At 40.8% G+C, this 17,010-nt stretch overlaps 1 protein-coding gene across 1 annotated transcript in view; it reads left to right on the forward strand.

The window, feature by feature from the left end:
- The window catches only part of LOC104941074 (exocyst complex component 2-like), a 37,234-nt gene extending 21,025 nt beyond the window's left edge, over positions 1–16,209 (forward strand). The window contains exons 5-11 of the mRNA XM_010766113.1: positions 3,352–3,465; positions 4,961–5,085; positions 10,945–11,025; positions 12,763–12,908; positions 14,360–14,441; positions 14,534–14,636; positions 16,068–16,209. Coding sequence (XP_010764415.1) covers positions 3,352–3,465; positions 4,961–5,085; positions 10,945–11,025; positions 12,763–12,908; positions 14,360–14,441; positions 14,534–14,636; positions 16,068–16,209 — 793 coding nt within the window. The remainder of the gene's footprint in view (positions 1–3,351; positions 3,466–4,960; positions 5,086–10,944; positions 11,026–12,762; positions 12,909–14,359; positions 14,442–14,533; positions 14,637–16,067) is intronic.
- Positions 16,210–17,010: the final 801 nt, after the last annotated feature.

Consider the following 17,010-nt stretch of genomic DNA (forward strand, 5'->3'; position numbering starts at 1 on the left):
CAGCTGCGAATCTCGGGTAGTTTCATGTTACTCATCCTTGCCGATCGGTTATGTATCAACTATAAGTGATAAAAAAGACTTCATTTGTTTCCCGAATTCACAATCCACAAAGTCCCGTCCACCCCCCCCTCCAAACCCTCTCTTTGAGGGGGACCTCCTTGGTACATTAAATATGGTCCAATTTATATGGATTTGTGTGATGTCGTTATCGTATTGTACCGGAGAATTTTATAAATATGTTTTACGGCCCATTTCACTACAGGGCCACACAAAATCACGGCAAAGTCTCTAAAAAGACTAATTACACTATGAATAACAATTAACGTGTAATTAATTAAGTATTCCATATACACATTAATGACAGACGGATGATATGTCAGAGATTTGATTTTGTAATACTTTGTATAACTTATACACACTTATATTTTTACTAGTCTTGGTTTACACAAGTTTAGTTTACAAATTTCAGTCTTTACCTAAAATAAAACATAATAATATGGGGACACCTTTACATATCCAAAGAAAAAATTGACATACTTTGAAGTAGGTTTTGATACATCCGACGACGAAGGTTGTGATAGTGTCTATATAGTAATATAATCCATTTCATTAGCTTTACACCATAAAAGAAAATTAACCTAAGAAGACACAAAACTGAAAACACAAGTGTGTCCAATTTAGAACGGGTAATGGGTCATGAGGAGGACAAAACACCTAACAATTTACAAACGATAACTTCTTCTCGACTTAGTAGAAGTTTTATTACTCAAGACTACTTAAATCATGACAAAATAGCCGGCCAGCTAATCAATCAGAGCAGACTGGGCTCTGGTTTCAGACAGTGGGTGAAAAGAGGGGCTGCAGCACAGGCAGTATGAGAAGAATAAAGACCTTTTTGAACAATAAAGCATGGAGACATGTCACAGTAGAGACACTAAATACAAATATCAACCTGAAAATTAGCATAATATGGCCCCTTTAATATATCAAAAATAGGATACAAATATCTTTTAGTACAAATCCTTATGACAGCCTTATTTTTCACTATAGGAGCATTTTAAATGGTTCACAATATCACAGCTAAATTGACTACTTTTAGCTTTCTACCAGCATGATATGATCCATTTGAATTTATTTCACTTTGGCAGCACACAGTTTTGTTTTTATCCTCTCAACACAAACGGAAAATGCCGCAAGCCTGTATTTATTCAGATGTTTGGGTCAGATGCAGTGTGTGCCAAATGAACTCTGACGGCATATTTATCACACTACTCCACACGGCGATTCACGCCCACGCTGTCTTCTAAATCAACAAACAACCCTCCTTTTACCTCCCACTCTCCTGAACCAAAATAGACCTCGCTCCTCAGATTCAGTGACTGCTTGGTAGAAATCACACCAGATTGCAAAGTTCCCTGGTTGGAATAACTAAATATATCACGAGACATAAAATAATTTTGAAAGGCGATAACAAATAAATATACATACCAGTCGGGCTACAGGAATGAAATTGGAATCCATCGAGACGATTCGGAATTGGACTGTAAATAAAAAGCAGAAAAAAATAAATAAAAATAGCACTAATGGTTTCTCTGAACATAAAACACAAACAGCAATACATAACATCGGTAAGGGAAACAGAGAATCAATTCAATAAAACCCTACAGTACAGCGAGTGGGAGGAGGGACATCTGATGGATAACTTTCATGGTACAAAGGCCAGTGTTTCCCCTAGGATGGAGTCATAGCAGCGGTGCTAAGTACTAAATACTCAGAGAGTCCTTCACCTCACTGAGCCTCTCAGTCTGACAGGATAGCTCTCCTCCACCCTGGTTGTAGAAACATCTACTTCTTATATCCGTTAGCGCAGCTAGCACCAGATTCTAATAACAACAGCACCGGTACCGGTGCGCCCTCTCCCTTGCTCGCTCTCTCGCTACCACGCTCGCACTTTGGCTGTGAGCTGCGTGCGCCTGATAAGCCAACATCCCCCACTTTCATCACTTACACTTACAGCGCCCAAAATACAGGGCAAATTAATCGTGTAACCGGGGTGAAAAGGGTGTTACATTTACTTAATTATGAATGTTGTTACATCAAGGCCGAACATTTGGATGAGCGCCAACGGTCAAAAATGTTTTTTCCCTCCCAGAGCTACCAGCGCACCGCCCCCCAGATCTGGCGCCCTAGGCCAGAAATGGGCCCTGCCTAGTACATACAGTGGCAATGTCTCAACATTTAGCAAAAATACACCTTTATTGAACATACAGTAACACAAATACTACAAATCCTACAAACAATCAAAAATGAAAAAGGGTCACCACTTATTATTATTTTAATTAAAAAATATAAAGCAAAAAAATATATTTTAGCAGCGGCACTGCGCCGCCACTATTTGTATATAGGGGAAACACTGCATGGACACAGCCTGTCAAATGACTGCATCCCTCAGGATACAGAAACCATTAAAGTAACAGTCTTTGCAGCTGATGACAATAATTCTCTCAATTCGTCAGGCAAAAAGCAACAATCCTGTTCACTTAGTGTCTTCTGCAAACTAAACACATGTAAGAGCCTTCAAGTGGCATTGAATAATATAAGGAACCTGAAGAGCATCCTCAACTAGCCTCATTTATATATGCATGTCAACATCAGTCTGTCAGTGCTATCTAGTGAGCTTGACTGTTAACAAGACCAGTAGCAATTTGTGTATTGACCTGTATTCCCCTCAAAAAACACTAATCATCTACATTTAGAATTCTTCTTAAACATGAATTTGATCCCATTCTAAGGCAATGAATTGTTTAAATCACACAAAAAACTATTTGATACAGATACTTTATGCAACGTTTGCCAGTTTGCCATCTTAACCACATTACGTATTTATTTTTGTTTAACAGATCTAAGATTTTTTTTCTGTACTAGCCGTACGTCAGTTGGTGTGTATGTGGGTGGTGATGGGGGGGGTGGAGGGGTTGGTTTGTGTAGGCTACGGGTCATTAGCAGAGATCAAACTTCCCTAACGAGGGCTCGGTCCTCCAGGGGCGCCCAGGCGTCACACACTGCACTTCCCACGCCAGGCTCTCCCAGCCTGGGGCCTTTCAGGCTGCACACTGCCCCCTGCTGGAGAACAACCACCCCAACATCACACAAAAAAAGAATCACACAAGTTACACAATACAATTTTTCAAGCCCTGCTCAATCGCTATTTGTTGTCTTGCATTAATACTTTTATTTTTCTCTGTATGAGTCTCATTGCAGTTCATGATTTCAACCTACTTTTGTACTTTGCAGCACTTTATATGTTTGCCTTTCTTCTGTGTTCACCTTTGTTCATCTGTCTTCTTTTAGAGGCAAGATCCCACAGAAAGACATCGAGGTGACCTTTCCAGGAATGAGTGGAGACTTCACCAGTGAGAACTTCTCTGCCACCTGGTACCTCATAGAGAACCACACAGGCTCCAGGTAAGTCCTCATGTCATCACCCCCCCTGCAACAAAGTTAGTCAATGCTTAAAATAATTTAAAAAATAATATCAACATAGTGCTAAGTTGTTGGATGTTACAGGGACTGTCTGTGATAAATGCAAATGCAGATCACACTGTTCTTATTGCATAAAAGAGGAAGAGAAAACAATGGTCAAATTACATATCTAAAATTGCAATATCTCGCTTTGCTCACAGTTATGCTATATCATGAATCCTCACCCCTGTGTCATGATATGTATTGTATTGCAAAGTTCTTGCTAATACACAGTCCCACAAAAAAGAGCTCTCGTAAATAATGGGTTTTGTATCACACAATAACCACCAGAGATTGGCTTGCATCATATAGTGTCCTCAAATGTAATAGTGACTAGGCAGAACAGAGATTTAGGACAAATTCCCCGTGGCTTGGCTAAGTGCATTAATGCTGTATAGTGGCGGTATATCCTATATGTTTCTTTTAGAAGCACTTCTTGCTGGCATGTGACATCAGTGGCACGTAAATTAATGTGATGAGGAGACATTCCCTTGTATAACAAGTTGAAAAGAGGTTTATAGATCCTAGAAGAACTCCAATAAGTCCATTAATCAATACGTGGTTATACAACAGGATTTAATTGGCAATCATTTTAATAATTGATCGGTGAAAGCTTCTCTATTTTCTTTATTCTGTATTAGTAAACTGCATATTTTTGTCTTTAGACCATTGGCCAGAAATGCCAAATGTTAAAATGAAAAGTATACAAAATATATGGAGGGCACAAAACTCAAAGCTTTCACGTCCCAGATTACGGCTGAATCTTCACATGGTCTTTTGGCCCCTCACAGAGCAATTAGGTATGTCAACGACAAGGCAGCGTGCTGACCCGGACCCCCCAGCCCAGTTGACTGTCATGTCAGAGCAGAGGAGAGTTATTTTGGACTCTCCTGGTTTCCTCTCCCCCTGCTTAGCCTTCCAGTAACCCAGACCCAAGGATCCAGCATGACCAGGGGCCTCTGTTTGGAGCTCGCAGGGTTACTGTTTCTTCCTGCGGAGGAAACCCCTCTCGGGACACTTACACACGTACTCACATTGGCCAACAAATGTGTGTGTGATTGTGTTTCTACGATAAAAACGTGTGTGCAAAATTCCATCATTGTAATGTAGTGCTGAAGGCATTAGCCGACCAATCGTTTTTAAATTAATCAACATTATTTGAATAATGCTTTATTGTTATCCAGTCAAATTGTGGATTTGTGAGTTCTGGCTTCTTTTTTAAATATGATGAGTTTATGCTTTTTTTCAGTTTAATATTGTAAATTGGAGCAGTTTGTAGATGTGATCTTGGACTCCTGTCATGAGCATTTTCTTAAGTTTATGAGACATTTTATAGACTTAACAGTTGCTCATTTAACTAGAATAATGACGAAATGATTGACAACAATCACAGCTTGTTGGCATTAATATAATGGCGTCATCATTTTTGTTTTCTCAGTTTTGAGCAGCTGAAGCTCGCGGCCAACAATCTGAAAAAGCAGGCGACCAAGAAGAACGAGGGGAGTCTGGCGTATGTGAAAGGAGGCCTCAGTACGTTCTTTGAGGCCCAAGACGCTCTGGCAGGTGAGAGGGATTAACACATTTCTGTGTGCTGTGGAATCGTACCAAATGGCCTGCACAAACTTTTCAAATCATCACTCTTCATCTCTGCTCATAAACAAGCTTTTGATTTCTTGGAAAGCGTGCGTGCGTGCGTGTCCTGGGACTTTTCCCCCTCCACACGCGGTTCAGCAGCGGTTGATTAAAGAGGATAATTTGGCTGCCGTGGGAAAACCCTCCACTTTGTACTATAGTTACACGAGCCAACCTCAACATGGCTAACTCGCGTTACTCAAAATAAGATCAGCTCTCACCTGTCGCACACAATCTCACACACAAACACACATGAGGCCAAAATGATGTCAAGGTAGCCGAGACTGACTGCTGTCGCTCTGCCAGGTACTTCAAATCAATTGTTCGCTTCATCATTCATACTTTTGTCTGTTTACTCTCTCTTCCCGCCATAGCCGCTCAGTTACTTCCCCTTACTATTTATACGTACACTTTTCTGCCTCCATCATTATTATTATTGCTTTCCGTATGTTTGTGCCCCGGTTGGGAGAGAGGCAATGTTTTCATTGTTAGTGGCTGAATCTAAATAAACGGAGCAGCCCAACACAATGCAGGCCAGAGTATTAGGACTGATAGTGGCGATAACAGAGCCAATATGACCAATGGGAACAATGCGCAGTCATTCTCACGTTCAGACTGAGCGTGCCTACTGTGTGCCCACTGCCCCTAATGGGAAATGTACAGTCTCTACAGGATGAGGAAGCAATACAGTATGGATGGACTTAAACGACCTGTGAACCAAGAGTGCATAATGACGCTTCATGCACCCTGTTGACGTTTATATAAAATGGGTAAAATATGCCCCACTTAATTTGCATCGCCTATTTTTTTAATTCGGAACACTTTGAGCTAAACAAGGTGGGGAGACAACCAGTGTTAATTTCGTCAACGAAAACTATGACGAAAATGTTTCGTCAACGACCTTTTTTACATGACTAAGACGAGACGATGACGAGCTAAAAATAGATTCTTGATAATAAAAACTATGACGAAATGTATATTTAGTTTTCATTGACGAGACGAGAGGGGACTAAGGTGTTAATGGTGGAGTATCGGACATTCAAAATGCAGCATATTTCCCCCCAAGTCTCCATCTTGTCTGTCAAAATGCATCTTACGTTTCTAACTTGCAATATCATTATTTCAGCTCTCTTCACTCCAGAAGAGCGATCTCCCTGTGTCTCTCTGTGTGCGGGGGGCGGGGCCTAACAGACGCTGGAGCGGCACACAGAGATCTGCCGGGGACGGAGCGTTCAGAGAGTATGCATTAGAGACACTCTACAAGGCTCGATGTGGACAAAGCTCGTTTGCCATTAGTGTTTTCGCGTAAGCGCGTTGACACGAGCAGTCCGACAAACAGCTGCTCTGTTTCCCCAATTACGAGTAACGTTATCACATCAGGTGCGCAGAGGTGGGAGAAGTACTCAGATCTAGTAGTTAAGTAAAAAAGTACCATAGTGTAGGGATACTCTGTTGCAGTAAAAGTCCTGCATTCAAAATGTTACTCAAGTAAAAGTAGAAAAGTATTCTCATCAAAATATAGTTAGAGTAGCGACAGTAAAAGTAGTCATTGTGCAGATTGGTCCATTTCAGAATAATAGATATGATATGTTTTATAATGATTGATCATGAAAGTGTTCTCAAAGCTGGTAAAGGTGCAGCTAGTTTGAATGACTTTGTATACTGCAGGGTAGCTTGTGGATTTACTCCAGGTGGAACTAAAGTCTGATTTAACACTTGATTATATTTCACATCATTCATCCAAATCTGTAAAGTAACTAAAGGTATTAAATAACTGTAGTGGAGTAGGAGTACTAAGTAGCAAAACATTGAAATACTCCAGTAAAGTACAAGTACCTCAATATTTTACTCAACTACAGTGCAATATAATAACATCATTATATATTTTTTATTTATTTCACATTTAAATAAAGCAATGTTAATTAGGTTTACAAGTTTTTCCCTTTAAAAAAATAGCAAAAAGTACCTATAAGAATACCGTTAAAGTACCGGATCGATAAGCATTATCGATAGGACTAGTAGTACCGTTAAAAACCTTAACGATACCCATCCCTAGATATTACACAAGTAAAGTGTTAAGAGAGTAAAATGTTGATTTACGAATTTCAACATTTGATATGCTTTCCGCTTGTTTTTTCCTTTCATGAGTAAATAGTCTTTGTGGCAACTCAACATAATCACTGGGGGCATTAAAGGCTCTGTCTAACTACGCCAGATACACTAAATGAATGCTAGCCAACTTGCTAGCTCATCAACAATAACGCAACAAACAACACAAAATAGACCTTAACATAAATGAACAGACGCTATGTAAGAACCACAGACTCACTTTATCCACGCCTATCAAACAACTCCCACTTTTCAAAAGTAGTTTCCACTAAAAACATTCTTATATCCAGACCAGCAGCTTGACTTAAAGTTAATGTTTAAACTTCCTGACGGCTGCTTTCTCACCGTGACTCATTACAGCGCTGCAACATCCTTTCTCGGCCAACATTTGGCTCTCAGTCAGAAAAAAAGAAGTGGTGGCCCCAAATGGATAGCTCAAGTGGAGATATTCTGTATACTGTGCATGGTCAGCCAAACCGACATACCAGCCGACACGTTGCTCGAAGCCAGCCAGCGCACTGCCAGGCCTGGTTAGCACAGCTGCTGTCGGAGCAACTGTGAATCCTTTCTTTGTCTCTCAGCGGCCCTTGGCAGGTCTCTGTTGTTATTAGTTATTCCAAATGAACCTCACCGGAGTTGTGAACGTTTTTTTTTTAATTAGCTGTGAAATGTACAGGGTGCTTGTGTGTTCTCTTTGTATGTTAACATTAGCTGCAGTGCTTCCAGCGCCCTCAATCACCATCAAGACATTTCGGTCTCCTCTCCTGTTTATTTTCAATCCCGCTTGCATGTGAGATTTTTATTGATGACCTTAATAGAAGTCTGGAGTTACTTTTTAATGCAAGTGTGCTGCTGCTGGGAAGGTGGAAACAAGGCAGAGAAGCCAAATCGGGGTAAAGAAATGAGGCGTTTAGAAAATATTTAGAGCAAACAGCAGGACTCTGACTTCAGTAATCGTGGGGTTTCCCTACCCCCCTCTATTTCGTGTCCCCACTAATTGCTTCTTAATTGCTCTTAAGTACAGCTAACCAAATCCAACAGAAATAGCGCAAAAAAATCCCATGTGTCTTTCTAATGAACTATGAACTGCAGAACTTTTCATATAACAACCACAAATGTTGTTAATGACAGATCGATCTGTTAGCACATGCAGAAACAAGACTGGGAGTTCGGGCCAACTCTTGATGCTTGGGTTGTATTCTAAAAGCTTCCAAAGGGCCCATTAAAATTGCATTGTAAAGTTGCATGGCCTCAAAAGCTCAGCATCGATATGGAACTAACAGTGCATGCATTTTGTTATTAAGGCAAAGGACCTCATGCCAATCAGCAGACTTATAAGGCAGATCAGTTATCAAGCTATCTGCCTAAATACAGTTTCTTTGTCAATCTCATTTAACAATTCAGTCCTTCTGCTCCATTTATTTGTTTAAAAAAAATGGAAAGGTCGTATACACATCCATAACTTGGATAAAAGACTCAATTTCTGTATAAGCATAGTTGAGGTAGTTTGATGGGTAGAACCCTGATTACAAGTTCATTATATTCTTATTTCATTATAGCTTTTAAGTAAAGTTCAAGATGCACCGTTTGGCCTGTAAAATATACTGTGTTTAAAACTGAGAAAAGCAGGAAATTCTGAATTTCTAGCCATTTTACCTGCCAGGTGTTACTATTTACTGCGGGTAGAAAGTTATCTTGTGGTTACTTAGTCAAATAATGTTTCAAGCAACTATATGTGGAATTCCTGAAATGATTATATCCAGTTGTTCTAGCTAGTTTTGAGTCCACACAGTGTTTTGTAGTGGCCAGATTCTTTCCCCATTGGTTGATATTCTGTCAAATCAAATATTAAAGTTGTTTGCATGAGGGATATTTTTCTGTAAACCCTCCATGTGAACCACCACAGGCTGTTGAAAGAGACGTGCATGGAGCCTCAGTGACACACGGAGCCATGCTGTAGACAGAGCTGATTGACTGACGGACAGTCTGTCAGGGAGTCCAGGGTTGTTTCTACTAAAAATGTTGAAATTTGAGGTTTTTCATTGTTGTGCGAACAGGAAGTCTCCCAGTGATGCAGGAAACAGAACGGCTACCGTGTTCCAAAAATGCCATATTCCCAGGGCCTATTCCCTGAGCCCCCCGGCCCCGGCAGGAGTCAAAACATCTCCAGCTTTAGAATCCAGGGACACTGTATTTTTATTCTTATTCAGTTTTTTTCGTCTTCCCTCAAACGGTTCCAGGAAGTGAAAGCGGGCGCTGCAGCTCTTCCTCAGGTTCGGGCTGCGTGTGTTATCCGGACTCTGACCTGATGTTTAGGTTAGCCGTGACGTCATGGGCCCTCCAGTGTGTGACAGATGCAGAGGACACACAGCTGGCAGCAGGGCAGGGGGGGTATTGCGGAGACGTGAAGCAGACCTGCAGTGTGTGTGTGTGTCTTCCTGTGTGTTCAGCCCTGTCAATCCTGCGCTCTCCCATACACACTCCCACATCTACGTGCCTTTATCTGAACCTGCCGCGTTTTGTACCGGTCGCCGAGCAGCGAGAGGTCCACGAAAAGGCCAGCGCCGTCCGTACTGATTAGCCAATGGCATGTTTGAACAGCGTGTTTTAGGAATACCTCAGTCCCTGCCTTGAGGCTTCTGTCTGTCAGACTGGGCCCACATCTTTATTTACAGAACTCTTCCCCCACCCTTTACTTTGCCTCCCACTCCTTCTGCTGTGTCCAAGCTCTTATAGCATTTATAGAACTGAGAGAAGAAGGAAGGTAGGGACGGGAAAAAAAGAGAAATTTCAGGATTTCTTCTTTTTTTTCTCCCATGTTTCTGTCTCTTAACTTCATTCTTGAGATGTCTACCCGGTGCATATTTGATTCACTCCCCAAGTATGTAGGAGAAGGTCTCCTAAGCCGTCTCCACCTCCCTTCCACTCTGTCAATAAACCCACACTGCAGCTCTCAGCGCCCGGCTGCCCAATACTGCTCACCATTTATTTATTCACTGGGGTAGCCACACCACTGCCTCTTTTCTTTGCTCTCTCTCTGTTTTCTCCCCTCATTCCCTTGTTTTAAAGTCCCTCTCCCGCGTCAAGCTCTTCATGCTAAGTGATGGATACAAGCCTTCAGAGATTTTCTTTCCCCCTCAAGTCATTTTTGGCATCTAGGCCTCCTGCTCTGCTCTCCCAAATGTTATTTTTCAGAGAGTTGAAACATTTTAGATTCTCATTACCTCCAGGTCAAAGGGCTCCAAATGTCCCAAGACCACAAAACCGTGCTGTTAATGGTTCTGCTGAGGTGAATTGATCCAGTACAGTTACCGCTGGGAAGGGGTCACGTCGTTTACTGCGTGGGAACAGGCCGAAGGAGGGGGAGGCTCGGGGGAGGGAGGTTTAGGTTCAATAGCAGCATCTATAGGCGGAGAACCGGCGAGGTTATCTCCCATCTATCACTGGGGTAGGGCCTGTTTATTGTTTTACTTTCGGTTCCTGAAATTGAAAATGTTCCTATCTCAGGAGACCGGATGTGAGTTGCTTTATAGCGTAGAGAACCATTTCCACTTTTTCTTACATTACTTCCTACATCAGCATAATGCTATTCTTTCTCAAGTTTTATTTCCGTGGCTTTAACTGTATATTGTCCATTACAGTCTTTTACAATACAAAATCAAACTGACGTTTGTGTTGCAGCGATCCACCAGAGGCTGGAGTCTGATGGCACAGAGAGAGTGGAGGGATCCATGACCCAACGACTAGAAAACATCCTGAACAGTAAGCATCTTTGATTTAGAGTCAAGCACCACGAGAAATTGTAAATGTACAGTTTCAAGTTTTGATAAGCACCTAAAATCCCCATTTTATGTGTCAATAAATGCATTGATAGGCAATGACAATGAAATGTCTAATGTAGCAAAAGCTGGTTTGATCAAATCCAATTTGAGTTCAGAGGAAATGATAAATTCTGTTATATTTTAGGTTGTTTAATTGTTTTCCAGTCAGATCGAGTTGTATGAAAAATGTAGTATTTAAATGATAAGGAACCCATTATTTATGTCAGTTAAAAAAATAACATAATGTATTAGCAAAGCATGTTATGTTGACAATCACTTATTGTACACTCTTTATCATTTATTTATAACTTCCAAATCATTGCACCCTTTCGGCTATTTTTTTTTAACTTTCAACTAGTTTTTGTTAATGTTAACCAAACATGTTATTTTATTCGCATGATAGAATTCAGAGAGGTACATTTTACAGGTAATTCATTATGATATATTAGGACGACTATTTTAAGAATACAAAACTTTTACATTTGATCAAATAATCTCAACTCAATGCTTACTGGCTTTTTCAGAGCAGCTTAAGTGCATCCTTCAACCGTTCTCAAACTCGCCCCCCTTTCATCATGTCACATCATCATGGGGGGAGGTTTTAATCCCGTTCTCTGTTAAAAATCAGTTTCAGAAGTGAATGGCAGTGCTCTTTTACCATTTGCTGACCATTGAGAATGTTAGTAGGGGGCCATGGAACTTGAGTTCTGGTTATTTTTTTATAAAGTTTAACCCACTAGTGCCAACAGTGTTTGCCCTAGCAGCCTAACATTTGAAATGAAGGTCTGTGTTTGTGTTCATGCACATTGTCTGTGACATCATTGCATTCATAAGCAATTGTTTGCAGTTAAGATTATCAATTATTTAATCCTTTTTGCAAATGAGAAACCCTAAGGTTACATCTTTTGACAATGTTACAGTAAGTCCTTGACATGTTAAATAAAACTCAATGAGCAAAGCGATTATGAGAAGAGACAGTCTTTGTGCTGCAAAGCTTATCACACCATGATTTGCCATCCATGAATTACTCTGTCTATGCCTTTGTAGAGCTTCCCATTTATTACAAGCAGATCCCTCAGCAGATCATGTGTTCCCCCCCTCTCATCTCATACATGATAATGTGACTCCCCTAATGGAGGGTCAATAAGCAGGTCCTTTTCCCGGAGTCTAGTGTAAATAAGCCTTGAGGCCGGACGCAGCTTTCATCCCCAGACTTGCAGTGCCCAGGCCACCGGTCACCCCTAAAAACTCAGCGCCAATCACAAAATAGAATGTAAGTTTGATGACAACTACGATTGGCTAGTGAAAACAATTGAAGAATTCCTCCGTTGGATCCCATGCTGTTATTCCTTCAGGGGTTTTGCTATGGGGGCGGGGTTTGTTATGATTAGAAGAAGTATTTTCTTTTTCTATCTGACGACACATCCAAGGCCACCCACGAAGCCGGTTAGTCGCCCAAAGGTCCCAATAAACTGTCCGACCAGCAGATAGCCGTCGCTTTGTCTTTAGCAGCTCAGCCTCTACTGTGTCAGACACAAAGAGCAGGAAGAAAACCAGAGACTGACATTAAAAGGGAAATGTGGTATCAGCATTTATTTATTTAGTATCCCGGTTTCTCATTTGCTCCTGCTCCTCTGGCTCCCTCTCATTCTTTCGCTCTTTCTGCGTTTCCTCGTAGGAGCGAGCGATACTGCAGATACTCTTTTCCAGGAGGTCTTGGGGCGGAAAGACAAAGCTGACTCCACACGCAATGCTCTCAACGTCCTGCAGCGTTTCAAGTTTCTCTTCAACCTGCCACTCAACATTGAACGCAATATTCAAAAGGTACTATCCACATTAAGGATGGGGGGAAATATGGTTCATGTAAGAAGTAGGATTCACAATTTCCAAAAAAGCTTTTTTCTTAAATGTTTTTTCCTTAAAAGATTCTAATAATTGCAGCTGACTGATAGTAAACCTACACACCAGTATTAGTGTGTAATTCATTGAAAAATCACACAAAATACCAGCGTACAATTTATTTTTGAAATTGAGTTACTGAGATATAAAAAGGCAGCTTGCCTAAGCCTACTAATTGTATAAATAATCAGGCAGCATTTTTATTTATTGTACTAGTTATACTTGAAGTTACTAATAATTAAAAAATACAACAAATATTTAGGTTATAGGTTTTATTATGCAAGTTTAGCACAAAAAAAATGCTTATTTTTCTCATTAGTTTTTTCAAATGTATCAAAAGCTTCATAACCCTATTCACCCTTTAGTCCACTTTGTGCCTTCATTTCCCACACAGTTTTTGTCAGCACACAGCAGACTAGAGTAGATCCTAAAAAAAGGCAACCCTATGTACTGGGTTAATTTTCTCTAGAATTGTGACCCACAATAAACCAATTTGAGTCATTAAAAATCAAAAAATGCATACCCCTAATTCACATACTACACGTATGTACAAATTAATACCAGCTCATGTATAAAAAGAAATATATATATATAGCTTCCCTTTCCTCACCTCTTCAGTTGTAATGGTGTCATTCAAGCTGTGTGTAGTAAGATATCAGATATGATCTTTCGTCAAGAAGGGAAAGCCTTCAGCTCTCTGGGTGGTGGAGGAGGAGGTGATAATGTGTTCTGCAGTCTCAGATCCCCCCCCCCTACTATAGCATACCTTTAGAGCTGGTTATCTCTGAGGCTATTATTATTTTCCTCTTGGTGTTTATGAAACTAATCTTGAGTTAATTTAGCAATCATAACAAACATATAAGTCTTTTAATATATTCCTTTCTTATTATTAAACCAGAGCAATCATCATAAAACCTAATATCTCACATGAGAAGCTTCCCAAGCTTTTATACGTCCATCTGCAAGTGTAACTTCATCTCACTTCACCTCACTTTATTTTAAGTCATTTTTCAGTAAACTGGTGGTTTTACAGCAGATGCATAAATACAATCTAAACATAATCCCAAAAAATCAGGGCCTAGATAAGACACAACAAATATGTAAATAATAAAGCGTCAGTAATATTTGTATATTTTGCTTGTAGCACATATATTGATACAATTAGTAGTGATTACTTCAAAGTGTTTCATACAGTTTTCCCTTTACACGATTGCATCCATCCAGTATGCATATTTGTTTGAGGCGCAGTCGGAAGGCTGTCATCCAGAGGGTAGAGTGAGAGAGGCTTAAATCAAATGTTGTTTCAAGATGAATACGTTGAAATGAAAAAGAAAAAAAGCTGCTTGTGCTGTATTTAATTAACTTTTCTCCCTCAGGGTGATTACGACGTGGTGATCAACGACTATGAGAAAGCCAAATCTCTGTTTGGCCCTACTGAAGTCCCTGTTTTCAAAAAAGGTAAACATGTCATTTGCATTTTTGACTCGACAAATGAATCACATAAAGTGAAAAACAATCTCACAACGGTTTGTTCTGCTGCTACGCTCTAGTGTACGCTGAGGTGGAGACGAAGATCGGAGCTCTGAGGAGCCTCTTGCTGGAGAACCTGCTGCAGACCCCGTCCACGCTGCACGACCAGAAGAGATACATCAGGTCTCTTCACGTCTTCACAACACAGCAACGGCTTTTAATACCATCCGTTTATATTCCTCACAGTTGTGCTCTATTAGTTTTTGCATAATTCATTATATTTATGTGAAACTGGTTTTTAAAACACTATCCGGCAGTTTTTAATTTCTTGACATGTGTCACACCATTTCTAAACACTTCGAGCGGTCTTTGGTCTTGAACTATATTAAGGCGTATTTCTTATCCTCCTTCAATACACTCCGTTCGATTTTTTGGACCTGACATTGTTTACCAGAACTTTGTCCTCCATAACATGTTTCCCTTTACTCTAAATGTTCACTTTTAGCTTTGTGTTGTCCCGTTCTCTTTCTCTGTTTCTATTTTGCTGCGTCTCCCCCCCCCCCTCTATCCTTCTGCCCTCTCATACTTGTGGTATACCCCGATTTATTATTGTTCAGACCAACCTGTCAGGATCACAGAGACCAGTCCTTCACCACACGGCAACATCTTTCATCCTGCTGCGTCAGGCTCGACTCTGAACGCCCACTTCTGTTTACTCTTGCCCTTGATGGTGGGCGCTAGTCTGCATGTGTGTGTTTGTGCCTGTGGGTCTTGCTCAATCTTCTGAAGGATGCCCCCTAATGAGAAACAAATGAGTAGCTGGTTCAGAGGATGACAGTAGAGGGAGCCAGGTGACAGTTTAGTCAGTCATCTGACAGCACACAGGTCACTGAGTGATGCCCACCAAATTAAATCCCGAGGGCCAAGATCTTCCTGGTATTGGTGTTTTGATGACTTCTACTGTACCTATCAGCAATTCATGTATGGAAGACCTGAGGGGCAAATAAATAAATTAGGACCAGTTTAAAAAAGGTTTGCCAAAAAGTTTAATTATTTTCTTTATCTGTAAAACAGTTGAAGAAAAATAAAAGTAAAAAAAAAAGGGACTCATCAGCAAAAATGTTTACCCAGCATAATTGTTTTTAAGTTGCTTTTTTTCATCCTTGAAACCAGGTTGGAAGAAAAGTTTTGCCATGTGAAATTAGTATTTTTTTGTCCGGCTTTATTTGTATGTTTTTGCTGTAAGGCTCATGTTGGCCACAAGAGGCTGTATTGCACCATTGACGGATGTTTTAAATAGGACTAAAAGTCTTCATGTTCTTTCGGGTGAGTTTTAATTTAACTTTAACTCCCTGAACATAAGGAAACTTGCTAACTCAGTATTTTGTCTTTCACCTTTTCACAGAAAAAAAGAAGAAGAAATGTATAAACAATGAGCCTGAAAAAAACCCATCCTCTTTCACCTTTTCTTAAATCATAAATCCAGGAGAAAACAAATACAAAATTGATCACCTGAACTTTTTTTCTTGCCTCACTTGCCTCTCAGGGGTTCCGTATAAAAAAAGGTGGTTTTTTTTCTTTTTCTTTGAATCTAAATGTGTTGTGCATGTCTAGGTACCTGTCGGACCTTCACGCTCCAGGCGACCCAGCGTGGCAGTGCATCTACGCTCAGCACAAGTGGATCCTGCAGCTGATGCAAAACTGCAGGAATGAGTTCATCAGTGGCAAGAGAGGTGAGCAACACACACTCAAATGACTGGCCTTTTTTACACATGAAGATTAAAAGCCCCTAGCATTTCCAATCAAACGGCTGGTGGATGTCATATGAGTCTGGAGGTAGCAGAGAGAAGAGAAATCCAGCTGCTTCTACATCATACTCTCTGCTTGCATTCCCCCTCTCCGTCACCACCCTCCCTCCCCTCCCTCCTCTTCTCCAGGCTTGCATGTTTATTTTTTCATGAATGTATGAATAAGATGAAAGTGAGGGAGCATTGGCTTTGGGTTTCAGGGCTTGACATGTTACTGCACACGCACACATACAAACCCTTTTTCTCTCGCTCACACACAGCTTCACAGATGGATTGGAACAATTAACCCCAATTAAGCCGTTCCTCTGTTAAATCAGCCAGCAGAAAAATGTGAACGTGAAACCGTCAGGGAAGAACAGCGATTCGCAAACTACGCTTACACCACACACACTCTTACACCCGTACTCACACGCCCAGAGACACCCGGACAAACACATTGTGAGTGGGTGGCTGCTTCACATACTGCAGCTGGAACGTAAACATGTCTAATGCTAAGGGTAACAGTGGTTTCCGGGGCTCAGGCTTGATGGATCGGGGGGTTGCTGTGCTCCTAGCCTCTCCACAGCTAAATATCATCCTGATTATCATGTCAGGGATGCCCCCCCCCCCCCCCCCCGGTCTGTCCACTCATGCATTCCACAGCAGCATGTGGCAGGGAGCGAAGTTGCATGCAAAGCAAATGCAGTCAAACTTTTCTAAAAATAGAAATGTCCCTGTAAGGGATTAATAAAGTTTATCTTCTTCTTGTC

This window comes from Notothenia coriiceps, unplaced genomic scaffold (genome assembly GCF_000735185.1).
Source record: "Notothenia coriiceps isolate Sejong01 unplaced genomic scaffold, NC01 NC01_scaffold00003100, whole genome shotgun sequence".
Classification (NCBI taxonomy): Eukaryota; Metazoa; Chordata; class Actinopteri; order Perciformes; family Nototheniidae; genus Notothenia; species Notothenia coriiceps.